This window comes from Cupressus sempervirens, chromosome 10 (assembly GCF_028749045.1).
Source record: "Cupressus sempervirens isolate cs-2001-9-10 chromosome 10, ASM2874904v1, whole genome shotgun sequence".
Classification (NCBI taxonomy): domain Eukaryota; kingdom Viridiplantae; phylum Streptophyta; class Pinopsida; order Cupressales; family Cupressaceae; genus Cupressus; species Cupressus sempervirens.
In genome coordinates, this window is record NC_143127.1 from 316,292,241 (window position 1) to 316,312,827 (window position 20,587).

General features: G+C 36.1%; 1 protein-coding gene across 3 annotated transcripts in view; it reads left to right on the forward strand.

The window, feature by feature from the left end:
- Positions 1–20,587, forward strand: part of LOC149533888 (uncharacterized) — a 105,875-nt gene that overhangs the window by 53,922 nt on the left and 31,366 nt on the right. For all 3 annotated transcript variants that reach the window (XM_089805272.1, XM_089805273.1, XM_089805274.1), the window contains one exon: positions 3,621–3,738. In XM_089805272.1, coding sequence (XP_089661398.1) covers positions 3,621–3,738 — 118 coding nt within the window. The remainder of the gene's footprint in view (positions 1–3,620; positions 3,739–20,587) is intronic.

Below are 20,587 nucleotides of genomic sequence, written 5' to 3' on the forward strand. Positions count from 1 at the left end.
TTGTATATGTCTATTCTAAGCATATAAATATTTTATACAAAGTTTGCAAACAATACTGACATTTACATCCATTCAAATATGCACAAGAAATACAACTATTCCTTATACCATGATGACTGAAGTTGTTAATACAGTTTGATCTGTGGTAGGTTATTATTTTGTTTGATGCTTATCTTCTTCCTATTCAATGATTGAATGATTAATATGAACTGATCAAGTTGATGGAAGAATTAATTGTTGGTTTGTTTTCTTGATTCACAATCGGTGTTTGATGGATAATTGAATGATATTCTCTGATTTAATATATTAGTGAATAATGCTTGAATGATAGGTGATGATTGAGTTGGTTCTGATTTAATGTATTGGGGAGCTGTGATAGATAAGTGATCCTTGAATACTTTGAATAGCTTCTTCTTTATACATTATTGGTGAAAGGGTCATCACCTTTCATGAGAATTGACTTGCCACTTTTCATGGTTGCTTTTGAGAATAATATAATATTTCCACCATTGATCTCTCTTGGATGATCTCCTCAAAGGAATCCTTCTTCCCTTTACATCTTCCAATATGAGCGAGAGTCACAACCTGTCACAGTTACCAACATTGGAAAGAATCATAGCCTTCAATTATTTATGCCCTTTAAGAGAGTCATAGCCTTTCATAATCATCACTCTTTGAAAGAGTCACAACCCTTCACCATTTCCGCTTATTAAAGAAACCTATTTTAAATTTTCTTCTCATTCCTCTTTACTCTTCCATTAATGATTCCAATCTTTTGTTCTTTATTCCTTCCTCCATTCTCATCCCCCTTTCAAATGCAGTTCATTTTCTCTTCTATATCTCATGTTTGATGAAGTCACAATTTTTCATCTTATGCCTTTTAAACTTAACTTTTAGTTATGGTTATGTTTAATTTTAGTCCTTCATATTCATATTTCAATTTTATTTATTTATTCCTCTACATACCTTATAAGTGAAATTAGAGTGAAACTAATCTTTTTTCTAAGTTTCCTAAGGGATATAATAGATGGACTATTAGTTAAGCTAGAAAAATGTAGACGTTTAAGTCGTCGAAAGAAAATCCAAACTCTTGGAATTATTTGGATTTTGAATAATATATCTGCGGCCCTTTTCAATTTGTAATGATATATCTAAGGTAATTGATTTGTTATGTTAGCTATATGTTGTGTAGTATCAATTATTCTCACAGAAGGTGGTAGTATGATATCTTCAGCGGTTACTTTTTTTGGTCCGACAACATGGATAGATCCTTCTCGAATTCCATACGCATCACTTGGAAGTATAATTTCTTTTAGATTCATCAAAATTTCAATTTATTATTATTGTTTATTATCAAATCATATTTCAAAGAGGGGACATTACAAAAAATTACAGATTCATAGATTCAGTCAGTGAAGCAAAATTGGAATGCACAGTGGGAGAAATATTTGCAGCTATTAGATGAATGATAGATGGTTTCAGAAGAATGATGTAAAAATTATAGAAACTAAAAGCATATGTTTATGAAAATGTATATTACCATCACATGTTTTTTTAATGGATCCAAGTGGCTACTCTAAACCTATGCTTGTTGTTACTTGTTTGCAACTGAACTACTTAGTAAGCGTGGTTTTATATCTGTTGTTGCACCAACATTTTTTGCTATCGCTCTGTGACAATCTTTTTAGTGCTTCTCAGACTCAAGGTTGTTTCCTTTGTGTGACTAGTTCTTACTGTTAGTTCTTGATATGATTTATTTTTAATCAATGGAAAGCAAAGGACCATACGTGGAAGAGAAAGCTGCTCATCTACTGAATGGTTTCTTTGCATTTTGTATTTCAAATACATAGATTGAGTTAAGAAGAGAAGATGTTCAGTCATTTGTCTCCTTCAATAGAGTTCCATGTAATAACATTCTGTACACTATTGAATACATCTTTTGGATTCAGAGATGAATGTTATCTGTGTTCTTAGCTACAAGTCATTTTACATATGTCTTCTATACTTTATTCGTCTCTTGGGATCTGAATCAGATTTAACTCTTGGTTTTATTTAGCCCATGGAGGAAGAATATGGACATCTTTGAGATGATTACATAATTGCCCAAAATGCCTCTGGAGGTAGTGGTTTTCATGTATGCATAAATAAAGGCACATCATTAATAGCATAACTTATACACCACGTTGCTAGCAATTTGCCCCAGCACTGGTATCTATCCATATTAATGGTAAATGATGATGATGTTCTTTTTAACATGCCCTGATGTTTTGGACCTTGGGGAAAACGTGAGACATCCTTAGTTGTTTGTGAATAAGTGGCTACATCATTTTTAATGGAAAACTGTGTATGAACTTGTTATTGTGAATTTATTAAATTCCTGACTGGATGAAGTTAAGTAATATAAGACATTTAAAGCATGCAAGATTTGGGATTGAACCTAGGACCTCATGAACACTTTTCATATGTTTGAGCTATTGAATAACCATGTACTTATATTTATCCTTATGTCTTTAGACCCATTTAGATAATGTAAATTGTACATGAAGTTGTTATTGTAAGTATTTTTGTCCATAACTAAATGAAGTTCAGGATTATAAAATATTTCAAGCATGTAAAATTTGTTACTGAACCCAGGGCCTTGTGAACTTTATTGTTGCGGTTGAGCTATCAGTTTTCCTCTACTTATTTATAAGATGAGTTGTCTGAAGGCAGCTATTCATCCGAAAGCTGTTGGGGCTACATTGCCCTAAAGTGCTTGCTGCACCTAAGCGACTTTGTAATGGAATTATTTTATCCAATCTTGAGAAAGGCCTTTAGAGATACCATCTTCCATGAAGAGCTCTTTGACATGTGGGGTTGGGGAACTATCATTAGCTAATTAATGCACACATGTTGACTCTCGTTCGGCTCAAAGGCTGAGGGAGAGCAGTGCATATGACCTGTAGGCATTCAACTGATACACTGAGGTATGTGCAAAGAAAGGAAAAATTTGTTTTTCCTGGTTCAAGTAAAGAACACTTTTTTTGGTTGTATTAGATAAGCAGCTAAATGTTTCATTCAAATGTTTGCTTTGCTAAATAAGTCCCATTTTGTATTTGAAGAAAGTTATTTTGGATTTTCTAAATAAAACATACGACATGGTAATTCATGCAAAAAGAAACTTTCATGCATATGCTCCTATACTTCCTGATTTTGGTAGGTGTCCACTTTTATTTCACTTGCCTAAATTTATGGACACCTTTGATTTTTGTGTGACGTTTGTTCCAGATATTTAATTATTTCAATGTATGTCTCAACAAGAATATTTTGCTGGCTGTATACTTTTAACATTGGCAAGATATCTATGTCAGGACTGTGTGGTGTTTGTACTTTTGGTAGAGGGTCTTTGTAGTTGATAACTTTTCCTTCAGGGAGATGTGCCTTGAGCAAGGCTGATGTTCTTCAGGCTCATAGCCTTTGAATGCTTCAGGGTGCTTTGAGCGAATTAATTTGTTTAATGCTTTGTCATATTTAAAAGTCAAATTTCCAGAACAATGTTAGTGGTAACTATAGTTTTTCATTATGATGTAAATTCTTTAATTGTCGAATGACATATTGCTAATTGGTTTTATTTGCAACAGAGGGAGGTGATTTGAATGGACTAAAATTGGAAGAAATCAAAGCATATTTGCGTAAGCATGGACTGAGGATAACTGGCACTAAGTCAGTGTGTATTCAGCGCGTCCTTGAGCATAGGAAGTAAGGCTTTTCACTACATCTCTTCTTTGATGTGCTTTTAGTTTGTTCATGTGGTAGTAAATTAGTAATTATTCATTTCCCTGCAGTTTATCTTTTTTGGTGAACAAGAGCTTTCCTTTATTTCATATGGAATATTATCACAGTTGTTTGCAATCCACATGCTTAATGCTTCTGAATACTTTTCTTTGCGTGAAACAACTTACATTGGATATGATTTTGGCCTAAATCTGTTAGATTGCATTTCTCTAAGTTTGTGAAGATTACAATTTGCAAGGTCTAACACTGTTTTAGAAATAGCATTTTATTCTCCCAGATCCAGAATCTTAGTTGCATGGGAATACTCCCAAGCACCATGTATGTTCTTGTGTGGTTTGAGTTGATTGCAAGTTACATGGTATCAAATTAAGTCACTTGTTCCAGAGAAAATGAGAATGACAAATTGTGAATAAATAATGTTGCTTGGATGTGGGGGTGAATAGGGTGTGAGTGTTGTTCAAGAAATTATGAAAATTATTTGTGATATCCCTGTCATCAAATAAAATAGGTAGTAGTTGTATTTTGGGGTCTCGATTGATTAATGTATATCTTGGGTCCATCTTTTATTTTTTGGTTGTAGGTGTTTGTTGCTATGTTGACACTTGTTGTGCACCTCCAGAGTTTTCCTCCAATGGGGTATTTATGACCGGTGTGTAGAATGTTTTTGATATACGACTTGAATTATTTACTTGTATTTCAAATTCCAATTGGAGTTCTTCTCTGTTCGTCATTTCAGAAGTGAAAGATCTTCCTTAGTTGGCGAATTGCAATTTCGGTGGGACTCATTCCCACACCCTATTCTGTTCTGTTCCACTTGACTTCAGATCTAGCAAGTCTGAGGCGTTACTCTTGTTTTAAATCTAAGCTTTCATTTGGCATAATTAATATTAGGTGTTTATGTCTTGTCGATGTAACCACTATATTCATTTGATCATTGCATTCAATTTAGAAGGGTTACATTGGTGCAACCAAGTGCAGATAATCTACATCATATTCCAATATTCCACAGTTGATTGTACATCATATTTTTTATGTAGGGAGCAACTAAACAAGGCAGCATGGTCCACAATTTGTATGCTCGAAGAGGTATTGTTGACAATGTGACAATATATGTTTAAAGCATCACTATACGACCACCATCATTGGCCAATGTATGAAACTTTTTGGCTATTAGCTGGAGGCAGAAAACTTGACACCCTATAGTCAAACTTGCACATCTTACAATCATTCTTGGTCATAGCTTACCATCCTCTGCCCTTATATTGTACAACCTAATCTCATCCGTATGGTCATATCATACAACCTAATCTCATCCATACAATCAGACCGTACAACCTCACTCCTTGGAACAGACTTACATTTGAAAATATTGGTACAAATAGGGGCATCCATAGCTGCATAGTTACTTTGATGTACATGGATGGGTGAGGGACATTATAGTGAGTGGTATTAGAGCTGGTGACTCTACCAGCTTGTGGGAAGTGAATGCAAGTTTATACTAGGAAAAGAACGTGACATCACTCAATTGGTAGAATGGGCGATCCACAAGACCTCACTACAGAAGTCATGACTTTATTAGTAGAGCTCACTAGGAATCAAGTCTAGATCAATGACACTTAGCAACTCATGGAGAAAACATTACGAAAATTGGATGAAGGAAAAATATCTAGAGAGCATAATGGGCATAGCGACGTTTCAGTTATGGGAAGGGAAAACCATCATCCCTCATGCTCTCGGCCCTCGATGCTGACATTCCCTCCAAGGACTAAAACACTACATAGAGAATAGGAACCAACCTTCCAAGAAATGCAAGAACACTTACCGAAAGATTCGAAGACTGCAAATATGGAGGGGGATATATCTTAGAAAGATTATGCTGAGTTGAGAATGAGGTACTCTGACAGTCGCAAATGTGGTTACTTTAATGAAGGAATTACATTTGCTGCACTTTGCTTGGAAGGAGTCACTCATGAATGGTGGCATCAATGGTTAGTTACTCTTGGCCATGATCAGGTAGCTTCTTATGCTGAGTTTACAAAAAGACTTATAGATCGTTTCAATGGTAAGGATCCAATACTCAATTTCAAGGAGTTGGCACAATTGAGTCAAATTGGGTTGGTTGACAGTTACATTGTTGAGTTCTAGGTCCTGTCTATGTTGGTGACGAACATCTTGGAGTGAGGATGGATTGTGTTGTACATGGACGGGCTGATGAAACCATTCAAGAGATGGGTGAAAGGGTTCAACCCCAACACTCTCTTAGAGGCAATCAAGAGGGCATGTGACATGGCAACATCTTCTTCCTCCAAGAGTTATTCTCAGCCCAAGCACCCTTGGCTGTGAAGGAGAAAGACAACAAACATCATCTGAAGAAGCCATCATTGGATGAGCCCACTAAACAAGCGCTTAGGAGGTGAAAGCTCTATTTTAACTATAAGGAGTTGTGGGAACTAGGTCACAAATGCTTAGGCAAGGGACAAATCCATTACATTAAGGTAATGTTGGCCGATGAGGAGCATGAGGAATCGATACCTGAAGGGGATGTTCATCGAGTTTCCAAGGAGGTCATCATAAACTACACAGATAAGATTGCCACGTTGGTATGGTGAGGAGGCACCATCCCTCTTGCTTGTAGTCTGAGGTGAACAATTTTTTGGGTATGAAGTACTCTCCAAGGACGGAGGGTCATAGTCATGCTCGACAGTGGGGCCACACTTAATGTCATTAACTCATCGCTTGTGAAGCAAAGAGATTTACCTACGGAGGCACATGTGGGATTCCAAGTCAAGGTGGCGAGAGGAACCATCTTATCGTGTAGCCATTTGGTCCCACAACTAAGCATTACCATGGGAAACCACATGGTGCCAAATGACTTCCTAATAGTAGATTTGGATGACATGGAGGTCATACTGGGCATCCAATTGATGGAGGCTCTTGACAAATACACACAAAATTTCAAACGAATGGAGTTCTCATTCGAAGTTGATGGCAAAACGGTTGTTATGAGAGCAATGGAAAATGATGGCCTAAAGGAGAACTTGACATGACAAGATGAGGCCATCTTCTAACATGATGACATTTTCTGGGCAACTCGTTGCTTGATCTCAACATAACTTATTAAGGGTCAACAAACCTACTACCAAGGTGATGAGCTTTAGGTTGTATTGGATGAGCATGATATGATCTTCATAGGTTGTATTGGATGAGCATGATATGATCTTCATCCACATTCTACTTGGCATACCTCCAATGGGGCTTTGAGCATATTATTGAGTTGGAGGCTGGTGCTAAGGCTGTCATCACCACACCATACCGTCATCCTAAGAAATTCAAGGATGAGAGGGAATTGATAATCTAGGAGCTTCTTAACAAGGGATGAATCCAACCATTTATAGTCCTCTCATGTCATTGGTAGTGTTGGTAAAGAAGGATGGAACCCTATGGATGTATGGACTACTGTATGTGGAATAAGAAGACCATCAAGAATAGGTAATGCTCGACAATTTGTTGGATGAGTTACACAACGCAGTCTATTTTTCCAAACTAGACTTATGTCTCAGATATCACCAAATCCTCATTGAGGAGAAGGATGTGGAGAAAATAGCCTTTTGCTAGCATTATGGGCATTGCAAGTTCTTGGTTACACTATTTGAGTTGACCAATGCTCCAACCACATTCTAGTCTTGTATGAACCACATCTTCAACAAGCAACTATGCAAGTTCTTGTTGATGTTTTTCAGTGTTTTTCAATGACTTGTTCATTTATAGGAAGATATCGGGGGGGTGGGGGCATATGAGGTACTTGGAAAAAGTTCTTGTAATCATGGAGTCATAGTTATTGTTTGCCAAAAGGTTCCAAATGTTAGAGATATTATATCTAGGACAAATTGTTAGTGGTTGGGGTGTTCAGGTACATTAGGAAAAGAATTTGGACTAGTCACCTCTGAAGACTCTTGGATTTGCACGGGGGTTATGCAATTACTAAGGTTCGTAAAGGGGTTTTCAAAGCTTAGTGCACTGTTGCCAAATCTGACAAACTTGGGATCTTTCCAATAGAATGAACAAGCACAATGAATTTTCAACAACCCGAAGAAGGCTATGAATTCGTATCTTGTTTTGGCATTGCCAAATTTCAATCGACCTTTCATTTTGGTGTGATGCATGTGGAGAAGGCATCGGGCGATGCTAATGCAGGACTATCATTCGCGTTTGAAAGCTGAAATCTCATGGGAGTCGAGAGGTTGTATTCCATCTGCAACAAGGAAATGCTAGCCATCATGCATGCCTTGATGAAGTTTTCATAGTACCTTATTGGGTCAAGTTCGTTGTTCACACGGATCACAATAGCTTGAGGTATTGTTTGGATCAAAAGGAGCTGAACAAAAGGTAACAAAAGTGGGTGACAAATTCCAAGCATTTGACTTTGATATTGAATATGTGAAAGGGAAAATTAATGTTGTGGAGGACACTTTATCAAGTAAGCCTACCATATGTGCCTTGTCTTGGATATTGTCGGATTGAAAGGCACATCTGTTGATTGAATCCTCCAAAAACACCATCATGTGTCAAATGTTGGAGGGTGAAGTGTAGGATAATAGGTCCAAAGTGGTTGATGACATCACTACAAGTACAAAATTTATTTGGTACTGAAGTCCAAGCTGAAGGAGAAAATTTTAAAGGTGCACGACTCCCCCTTGGCCAGGCATCTTGGGTACCTAAAGACCTATAGACAAATTAGGGAAAGGTTTCCATGGAGGGGACTCAAGAACGATGTCCTATAGTATTGTTCAAGAATCTGCTACCTATCAAGAGAACAAATTTGAGTATACTGTACTAGCTACGCTAGTTCAACTGTGGCCAATCCCTAAGTAGAAGTGGGATAGTATTTTGATGGATTTTATTACTGGGCTTCCGAAGGTACAAGGGAAGGACTGTACTTCGTGGTGGTTGACCAATTGACGAAGTATGTGTATTTTGTTGCTATTTTGGCTAGGTTTCAAGCTACGCAATTGGAAGACTTGTTATTTTGTGAAGTATTTTGCCTTCATGGTTTGCCACAAACAATAGTAAGCGATTGGGACAAACAACTTTGTCAACAATTTTTGGACAAAATTGTTTCGGCTTGCAAGAGTAGAGTTGTTGCCAAGCATCAACTATCACTTGCAAACAGATGGACAGATGAAGATTGTGAATTAGTGGTTGGAATGTTACCTTAGGAACTGCGTTTCGATATAATAGAAGGCATGGTTTAAGTGGTTGCATTTGGGTGAGCATTGTTATAGTACCACATACTACATGTCCATCAAAATGACACCATTGAAGGCATTGTACACTTATGAACCTCCATCTTTTGTGGACATCATACTAAAGGTGATAGCCATTTGTCAAAAGCTAAGGATTGGCTATAGGAGGGATTAGATATTTTGAGATCTCTCAAGGAAAACTTCTAGAGGGCTCAATACCAATAGAAGATGTACGTTGATAGGCACCAAATGGAGAGAAGTTTTGAAGTTTGTGACTTGGTGTATTTTTGACTTTAGCTTTATAGGCAATCATCTTTGAAGACATGTGGCAAAGAAAAATTGAGGCCGCATTTTTATAGGCCCCTAGTGTGTGGTAGAAAGGGCGAGCAAAGTTGCTTACAAATTGAAGCCACCTGAAGGAAGTCAAATCCACAATGTATTTCATGTATCTTTCCTGAAGAATCTTGCAAGACAACATTTCACTATGTTAAAGGATCTACCGCCCATCGACGAAGAAGAGATTAGTTTTGGAGTCGATTGAGTTCATTAACATCTAAGAGAAGAAGTTGAGGATACACACTATTAAGGAGTTTCTTGAGCCTTGGAAAACTCTACCAATGGAAGGCACCACTTGGGAAGGTGAACAAATTTTAGAACACCCCGGTTTGCGATTGCTTGAGGACAAGCAATTTTCAGGATGAGAGGACTGTAATATCCCCATCATTAAATAAAATAATAATATTTTTATTTTGGACTCCCGATTGATTTATGTATATCTCGGTCCCATCTTTTATCTTTTGGTTGTAGGTGTTTGTTGCCATGTTGACACTTGTTGTGCATGTTTGGAGTTTTCCTTTGATAGGGTATTTATGATCGGTGTGTTGGATGTTTTTGGTATGCGACTTAAATTATTTATTTTTATTGCGAATTCAAGTTAGATTTTTACTCTATTTGCCATATCAGATTTGAAAGATCTTCCCTATTTGGCTAATCACAATTTTGGTAGGACTCATTCCCTCACCTTATTACGCTTTGTTCCACTTGACTTCGAATTTGGCAAGTTTGAGGCGTTATTTTGTTTTAAATGAAAGCTTTTGTTTGGCATAATCAATATTAGACGTTTTTGTCTTGTTGGTGTAACCATAATGTTAGAATGGTCAAATTTGTCGTTGCACCAAAAGATCAATTTGTCAATGCCCGATACAACCAATAGCCTTATAGAGCTATAAAAGGCAATTAAGCCACGTTGTGAACCTCACGAGAGACGGTGGCCACTGCCAATAATCCCCCTCCTAGCGTCACTAGCTGTGACTTGCGTGGATTCGAACCCGTAACCAAGCTTTGATACCAATCATTAGTCCTAAAAGATTAGATTACAGGGGGGTGAATCAATAATCTACTAACTGAGAAAAATCTCAACCTTTAAACGCTATCACAATATTAGCTTAATAGTAGCAAATTAAAACATGAAACACACAAACACATCCACAAGACAATGAAATACTTGACACAGAGATTTGGTCTCGTGGAAACCCAATTTGGGTGGAAACTCATAAGGATCGCTATCACTGAAGCTCATTGCAACACCTTATTCATCACACTTATACTCAATAACATACTAGGAACACTAGGTCGATGCTTGACATCAATGAAAACACAATAACAAATCATCATGCAACCAAATGTGTATCATGGCAACATGAGACATCACCTACCATCACAACATTAGTTATGCCAACACATTATATTCAATTGATCATTACATTCAATCTTGAAGAGTTACAACAATGCAACCAAGTGAGGATAATCTACATCATATTCCAACATCCCACAGTTCACTGTACATCATATTTCATATGGAGGGAGCAACTAAATAAGGCACCACGGTCACAATTTGTATACCCGAAGAGTTATTGTTGACCATACAACAATATTCCTTCAAAGCATCACCGTACGACCTTCACCGCTGGATGTTGTTTGAACTACTTTGGTTGTTGGCTAGAGGTGGTAAACTCAACACTTGTATGGACAACCTTGCACACTATATGGCCATTCTTGGCCATACCGTATGACCATTCTCTTCCCTCATACCGTATGACATGTTCTCATCGGTATGGTTAGACCGTACGACCTCACTCATTCTTGCAACTAACTTACATTAGCAAATGCTAGTACAATAGGGGACATCCATAGGTGCATAATGACTTTGACGCACATAGATGGGTGAGGGACCTTACATCATTTTTTAAAATTTAGGTTTGTCAATGCAAGTTTGATTATGCAACTTTTATTAAGTATAATCTATGTTCCATAGACTCTTTGGGATGGTGATTTCAAGGGATGAGGGAATGTGTTTGTGGGATGATATTTTTGAGGCCATCTTTAGGGATGACAAAGGGGAGGGGTATGCTAACAATTGGATTTTTTATATATAGTTATATGAAAACATTGATAAGGCATTCATTCTTTTGGCATCTATGTTACAGAATCCTTAATACACAACAATAAAATAACATGAGAGTTCAACAAATTAGTTTTAACTTTTAATAAATGTCAAAACTTTAGATGTAATGTCCCCTTTTTGGGACATTAGAATTTTAAATGCCAACTTTCTAAAATATTAAAAATGACTTTATGGGAGCTTAATGCAAATTAATAAGTCTTTTTAATGTTAAAAGAGTTTTAAAAAGTGATAAAATAGAAAGAAGAGGAAAAGATAGAAATGGGAAATCAAAGGTTCATAGGCATGCTCTTTAGAAGAACAAAAGAAAGCTCATTTACAGAGGCTTGGTAATACAATTCGATTACTAGTCTCTTACAAGCTTGACAACAGAAACACTTGAGCCTGGAGGCAGTGAACAAAAACCCATTGTCAGTTGGAGATGTCATCTAGGTGTCTCACTTGTGCTTAAAATCTTCAAAGCTTATTATCCAGTCTTGCTGTAATTTTTGTAACTAGATTGGAATTTTTCTTTTGATTGAAGATTGAATTGCAATATTCATTTCTGAAACTATACTTTTATCCAGGTCTTTTTGCCAGATAATTTGAAATCTATTGCATGAAAATATCAGTTCAAATTTCTGTCCAAGAATTTGCGTATAATATCATGTGGGGATATTACAGTGGTTCTACAGCTGGTTTTCTTGCTAGTCTTTGAAGGTTTTATGAGTGACAAAGAGGTGCAGCTTGATAAATATTCATTGTTTGATTAGGTACAAAATAAAGAGTTTGGACTAATTTCTTGTCTGTAGATGAATAAGAATTAATATTTGGTGTGCTGGGCTGTAATATATAAAGCCAACAAATTTCTATTTTTGGTTGGGTTATAATTTTTTAGTCCTTTTGATAAAAGATTGATATTTCACTGAGCCGAATTAGTATATTCCTAAAATCAGCATTGAAATGCATGAAGGTTTTATCATTGGGAATACTCATATTTCTTGAGGTTTTAATATAAAATGGAAAGGAAACTTTTGTTGTCAGGAATAATAAAGAGATGTTAACATTAACCAAACTTCACAATGCTGATTAACCAATATCAGATCCAACACTTAACCATTAATTCCATTCATTCATCCATGTTAACTTGTGAACTTATCAATGAAACATTAAACAAAAACATCCACACAAGTTACACAATAATACCAAGAATTTCATCATGGAAACCTTTGGTGAGAGGGAAAACCCATGGTGGAAATTGATACCCACAAGTATTTTGCACTCTTAAAGGCTTGGCCCTGTTAGGAACTTACAATAATTCCTAGTTAGGAGCCATCTGGTAAAGGGATTCACCTCTAGCCTCATTAGGAGCTTTACCCTGCTAGGAGTAATCTTGTTAAAGCATTTTCTAACTCAAATTAATGAGCCACCTAGTTAATGGAATTAACTTGAGAGTTGTTAAGATCCTGCTCACCCCATTAAAAGTGACCTTGTTAGAGGCTTTTGAACTTGAGAACCTGTTAGGATTCACTAAGAAGAGTGATCTGTAACTAACACTAGACCACTGCTTGTGCAGATCCTATTCAATTAACCATCTGCATCTTCTTGTAGACATTCAGCTACTAACTTGGTCTTTCTGATCTTCTTACACTCTCCACTCTCCACACTTTAAAAAAAATTCTGCCATATAGATAGACATCTCAACTGCAAATGATTTAGTTCATTCAGGATCAATTCTATATTGAAAACAAATATATATTTAAACATCATATTGTTGTTTTCGAACATACATACATACATACATATATATAATGATAAGTCATTAACATCAGTTTTCAAATATAAAAATTCTGATTAATTATCGACTCACTTAGGAAGATATTGACCATCGGTGGGCTGTGACTTGGAGAGTCACGTTCCCAATGGGAAGTGACTCCTCCAAGGAGTCACTCCCATCGGGAACGTGACTCCCCCATGTGTGTTTAGACTGTCCTCCACTGGTCAAAGATACATGAACACATACATTTCAATACAGTCTTCAGTATCGGCAGCGATTGATAGTTAAGTCTCCAAGGTTTTCTCTCGTTCTATTTACAGTTCATTGTTCCAGTTTGAACCCAATTATATCAGAAGAATAATTCATTTATTATTCTCAAGATTTTGGTCTGTCAATATCATTCTCATAATCACATAAATTATCAGTCACTGCACCATCAGATTTGTGAAAGAATTTAAAATAAGAATATACATACATAAGTACTTGAGAGTCAATAATTCAGAAGTAAAGTCTGAAACTAACATGGTATCAGAGCAAGTCTAAGAGACGACCTAAATCAGACTTATCCTGAATACACTATAATATTACGGAAATTTTATAATTTTTAAAATGGTGAATGACATGAGACTAGAAGACAGGCTTGAGGATAATTCAGATTTTTCGGGATGGAAACTACGGATGAAGCTAATCTTAAGAGAAAATGGTTTAAACAAATTTATTGAGAATTCCGATCCACCATCCAAAGGAAATGATGAACTGAAACAATGGGAAAGTGAGAACTACAAAGCTATAAAACTAATTGTGGATGATGTTAAAACTCACTTACTTCCAATTATCTCAGAGCTTGATATTGCACATGAAATGTACAAAGCTCTTGAAAATGTTTGAGATCAACAATACTATTTGAATCATCACCCTAAGAGACCAACTTTCAATTATTAAGATGAATAAAGGAGAGACAATCTCCTATTTTATGAGAATATCTGAGTTGAGGAATCAACTATCAACAATAGCTCATCTCTGTGATGAAAAGGAGTTAACTATAATGGTTCTAAAAGGACTTCCATCATGGGATACTTTTAGACAAGGAGTGTGCTCTCGATCCAAACTTCCTAAATTTGAAAAACTCAAGGCTGATTGCATACAAGAAGAATGCATGCAAATATCTCGAGGTTTGAATATATCTTCCTCAAAAGAAGATATGCAAGTTCTTTCTACTCAAGTAAATAAGAAAAGGAAGAAACAAAAATTCAAAGGAAAGAGGAAGCAGCCAGAATTTTCCAAAATGCAATGTTTTAGATGCGATAAATTTGATCATCCAGCATCTAAATGTCTGATAGACTTAAGCAACAAGCCTCGTTTGCAACTCTAAACAATTCTAATAGGAATTATGAAAATAATGCTTTCTATTCAGCTCTTTCTTGCGAAGCATCAAACAGATCAAATACTTGGGTAATTGATAGTGGAGCTTCTTGACATATTACTAGCTTCAAAGATCAGCTAGACTCAATTGAAGAAGATTATGTTGAAGAAGTAACTATTGGAGATGACACCAGCTATCCAGTAAAAGGAATAGGGTCATGTACTATAAATCTGAAATTAGGAATCTCTTTTGGACTCACTAAGGTACTATACATACCAGGCCTAAAAAGAAGCTTGGTCTCCATATCCGCTCTTGAAGATGAAGGGTACAAAGCCACATTTATGGAGGGAAAAATCTTAGCTTGGCCTAATAACTCAAATATTAAAAATGCTCACAAAATTGGTTCTAGACATGTATGTCTTTACAAACTAAACTCTTGCTCTCATTTAGCCCTTCTTCATGATACCTACAAAGAAAATGAAATCTGGCACATAAGACTAGGTCACCTTCATTTCTGAGGATTTCCTTCCTTAGAGAAAATGGTAACTAGATTACCGAAACTTCATCTTAACTATGTAGGGACTTGTAAAGGTTGGGCCCTAGGAAAAAACATTAACACCACTTTTCATAATAGTGAAAGAAAAACCAAAGTACTAGAAATTATTCACTCTGATTTATGTGGACCAATGTTAGCTCCTTTTCTTCAGGGTTTCTTATACTAGATCATATTTGTAGATGATTTCTCTAGGAAAACATGGATTTAATTTTTGAAATGTAAAGAGTCTGAAGAAATTCTGACAAAATTTAAAGAGTTCAAAGCCCTTGTGGAAAACTTATCTGGAAACAAAATCAAAATCTTAAGAACTGATAATGGAAAAGAATACATTTTTGAGATCTTTATAAATTATTGTAAAACAATCAGGATCAAGAGGGAGTGTTTAGTACCCTACAGTCCTCAACAAAATGGAGTAGCAGAGAGAAAGAATAGAACTATAGCTGAAGCTATGCTTCATGATCAAAATCTTGAAACCTTTCTTTGGGGAGAAGCCTCTAATATTGCCGTCTCCATTCAAAACAGATGTCCCCACTCTCACCTTGACCACAAACTCCTAAAGAAGCATTTTCTGGGAAGAAACCTGATCTTAAATACTTAAGAATATTTGAATACCTAGTCTTCATTCACATTCCTAAGGAGAAAAGGACAAAGCTAGACCCTCAGGAAAAAGGGGAATCTTCGTGGGATATAGTGAAACATCTAAAGCTTATCGTATTTACATACCTAGTTAGGGAAATATTGAATTAAGAAGAGATGTAATATTTGATGAAGACACAACCTTCAAAAGATTCAAGGATGAACATTCAGAAGAGACACAAGAAGAACCAAACCCTGACATTGAGAGGGAGATTCTAATGGAAGAAGATAATTCCGCTGAACCTATGGATCTTACTCGCACCTCTGAGGAAAAGAAAAGACCTCTATGGGCTAGAAAGCTAATTGAAGAAAATAGCACCATCCCATCTGATTCCATTAGAGAAAGAAAACGTCCAAATATATTCTCTAGTTACATTGCAATAATGAGTGAAATATCTAAGTTTGAATCTTTTGATGTAAAAGAAGCCTTGAAACATCAAAATTGGAAAGATACTACGACAGAAGAATATAATTCTATTCTTAAGAATGATGTTTGTGACATTGTTCCCAGACCTAAAAACAAATTGGTTGTCTCCTCCAAAGATCAAGCATGTTGCAGATGGAAGCATTGACAAATACAAAGCTAGGTTTGTTGTAAGAGGTTTCTCTCAAAAGGAAGGAATAGACTATGAGGAAACTTTTGCCCCAATAGCCAGATATACTTCTGTCAGAACTGTTATAACTATTGGCGCATCCGAGGGATGGAAAATTCATCAAATGGATGTTAAGACTGCATTTTTAAATGGTGTTATAGAAGAGGAAGTTTATCTGAAACAACTCGAAGGATTTGTAGTAAACAACAAATAGTCACATGTATGTAAATTAAAGAAGGCTCTTTATGGACTAAAACAAGCTCCTAAGCTTGGTACAAACGGATAGATGATCACTTAACTAAACTTGGCTTCACTAAAAATATTGCAGATCCTAATTTGTACTTTAAAGTACTTCAAGGGGATATGTTAATTATGGTTTTTTATGTTGATGACCTTTTGATTATAGGAGAAGATCACTTAATTGACAAATGTAAACAAGATCTTGCATCCGAGTTTGACATGAAGGATTTGGGACTTCTGCACTACTTCTTGGGACTAGAAGTATGGCAACATGACAATAAGATCTTCCTGAAGCAAGGGAAGTACACACTAGACATAGTCAAAAGATTTAGCATGGTGGACAACAAGCCAATAAAGACCCTTATGGAAACAAATCTATTCAAATTAAAAGAGGCAACTGAAGATTCTAAGAATGTTGATCCCACTCTCTATCGAAAAATCATTGGATATCTAATGTATTTAGTAAATATAAGGCCCAACATTTGTTATGAAGTAAGTGTTCTTAGTCAGTTCATGTGTGAACGCAAACAAGAACATTTAGTAGCAGCAAAATACATTCTAAGATATCTTCGTGTTACTTATTAATATTGATAGGAACTAGTCTCTGGTAGTGTAGGTAGATGATACCCGCTCCTTGAAAAGCTTTACTTACACAAAGGCTAACCCTAATCACTTAGAGATAACTTGCCAATAGACCAACCTACCTAGTGAGGCTTGCTTACTAGTTTGCAACTTCTTTCTAGGCCTTTCTAATGACTTATCTTGTCTTGCAAGGGTTGGAGGCTCTTCCTAGGGTGTTTTGGATAGGATTACATCCATCTTCAAAATTTCATCCATTCACTTCTATACAATCTCTTCAAAACACGAGAAAACTCCTTTTAGGCCTAATAGCCCTCAATTAGCCCTCCTAATGGCCTAATACTGGATCTGTGCTAAACTTTCCTTAACAAGGCTCCAAACTGATCCCAACTCAGAACACCCTTTTCAAAGACCTTCAAGATTCCTGAGGTCTTGATTTCCCAAGGTACACCAGATGCCCTAACCCAAATTTCAAGGGTTTACTAAGGTTTTGACAACATTTAAGGATAGTCAAAGGTAAATCTGCCTTGCAACACCTCTCCTTGCACCCATAGCACCTTCACTCCATGCTCTTACCTTCCATTACACCCATTCCATCAAAATAGCTAACCCTTGCAAGAATCCAACATTCCTTGTTTGAATTTCTAGCTGAGAATAACCCAGTCTTGCCTAGGGCTTCCAAGGAAAGTACATTGCCTTGTGTTTCATGCTCCATCCCTTCTATGATACAAAGAACAAAGTGTCTACTAGCATTTCTCAAGGTTTCAGAGTTTTCCAACCATGGGGAATGTTGGTAGACACCATTTTGTGAAGTCTGCCGTAGTACTGGCTAGCCAATAGGTAGATCACAAAATCATTTATTACAAACACCCACAGATTGATAGAACCTTCAAAGAAAAACAAAAAGCAAGTGATAAAAATACAAACACTAAATCCAAACATAAAAGATCAGGTGAATCACATCGATATCAAGTCCATTCTTTACTATTCAAAACTGTCAACATTTTGCCATTTACTCTTAGCATCCGTACTCCTCAAACTTCCAACCTCTACCTTTATGACTTGGAGGGCTTTAACATTTCATTCTTCAACCAACTAAAACCAACTCCTCATGGATAACCCCTTTTTCCTCTCTAACGACTTTTGCAACTTCTTGGACAAGAAAATTGCAAAATTGTCAATGTGCAACTTATGCAGAAGTTGCAAAATTGTCAATGCAACTTTTGCAATATTGACAATCTTTGCATTGTCACTCTTCAAACTTTATGAAACTAAACATCATGACTACAAATTAACCATGGACGTTATTTAGGCCATGTTTAGGCCATTTCCACTCCTAACTACCCTCCTACACTAAATTGACCCTCTAAGACAACTTTTAGCAATAATGGACCTAATTGACAACATTTTGCCAATACAACATTTTGACACCAAGTTTTCTATATTGAATTACATTGTTTCTCCACATGCATAAGGAACTCAAAACTAGGGACCTCATTACTCCTAAGTCTTTCCAAGACTCTTATTTGCTTGCTAACAACTTGTCCTAGGTGGTCTTGCACCAAATATGGTCTATGATACACTAATACTGAATTGAATCTGATTGGATTCACAGACTTTGATTGGGCAGGAAACTCTATTGATCGAAAGACTACATTAGGATGTTTTACCTTGGGATCAGCAATGATATCATGGTTCAGTAGAAAACAGTCATCAGAAGCATAGAGTTCTACAAAAGCCGAATACATAGTTGCATCTATGGGAGCACAGGAAGCCGTATGGTTATTTTGGAAGCCTTTACCACCTACTATTATCTATTGTGATAACCAGAGCTGCATCAAACTCTCTCTAAATCCAATGTTTCATAACATATCAAAACCCATTGAGATACCACATCACTACGTTCGAGACATGGTTGAGAAGAATGTGATTGAGTTGAGGTATATTAGTACAGAGAATCAAATTGTAGATACTCTTACCAAACCACTTGCTAAGATAAAGGTGGAACACTTTTGTAAGGAACTTGGTACGATTGTAAATTATGAGAAAATATCTCAGAATAATTGATTATTGTACTTTACATATTATAAATAATATAAAGTTATGGAACCTGTGTCTATCATTAGGAAGTGATAACTTCCGAATGATTTTTCACTTGTACTTGGAGAAGTTATTGAAAGGTGACGACCACTTGTATCATGATATAAATTTTGAGTAAATGTTGAAATAAATCATGAAGAGGCCTTATCTTATAAATCAACAACTAGGTGTTAGATAGCTTTAAATTGACTATCTACAAGTTGCCTATTTAGATATATTATTTTGGTACTTGGTGAATATTCTGCCTTGATATTCTAATAGGCCATTACCACATTGAGTATTTGGTGAACATCATTCAGTTGATGTTCTGATAGGCTATTACTCAGAGTACTTGGTGAATACCATTAAATTGATATTCTGATAGGCCAATGCTCTAATTGATTCATATAATATTAAAGTGTATTTGATGAATATTATACGCTAATATTTTGATAGGTCAAATGCCCTCATATTATTATATATGTAGAAAATCTTTTGATCAAAGAGTTTTTTGTTCTTGAGTGAGTTCTAATGTTCATGTTGTATCCTTGTCCTTCTGAACTAAGAGGGAGTGTTAATGATTTAGTTCATTTAGGATCAATTCTATATTGAAAACAAATATATATTTTGTAATGTCCCCTTTTTTAGCAGGTTCTTGCAGTTGGCTAAGTCAGTTCACCATAGCGACCCTCGTGAGCTGACAGGGTGTTTTGGGGGTCTCAGTTATGGATTTACTATTTTTAGTAGTTGCTATTTTTGGTAGTGTAGTGGGTGGCTTGGCAGTTGGTCGTCACTTGCGTTTAATCAGGTTATAATTGCATGAGCTCTTATTTATTAATTATTCATTGAGTTGCAATGTTACAATAATGACTTTAAGAGATATTTCTAAAAAGCAAGTTGGAAAGTTTCTAGTGTTGAGTTCTTTGGGGAAACTTCCACGATTTTTGAAGTGGAGTTTTATGGAAACTTCTGCCAACGAAAGCTTATAAATGAGAGCTCATTTCATTGGGAAACACACGCTTGATTATATATTTGATTTTGTGCCTTTGTGGCTTTTTCTTGGGTTCTTAACTGTATGCTCTTGCTGATGTATAAGGGTTTGGAGATACTTTGCAATTTAGCTGCTGAGGTATAGCTAAGTTTTCCCAACTTCTCTACTGTTCGTCACCGTATCTGAGAAGTGTTTTTATTCCACTGCTGAAGTATTGTGGATTTGATATTTGTTGGATTCTCCTACTGTGTTCACTGTGCTAAGGAGACGAACATCCTGGAGGTTAATTTAATTGTTGCTCGTTGGCAATTAAGGA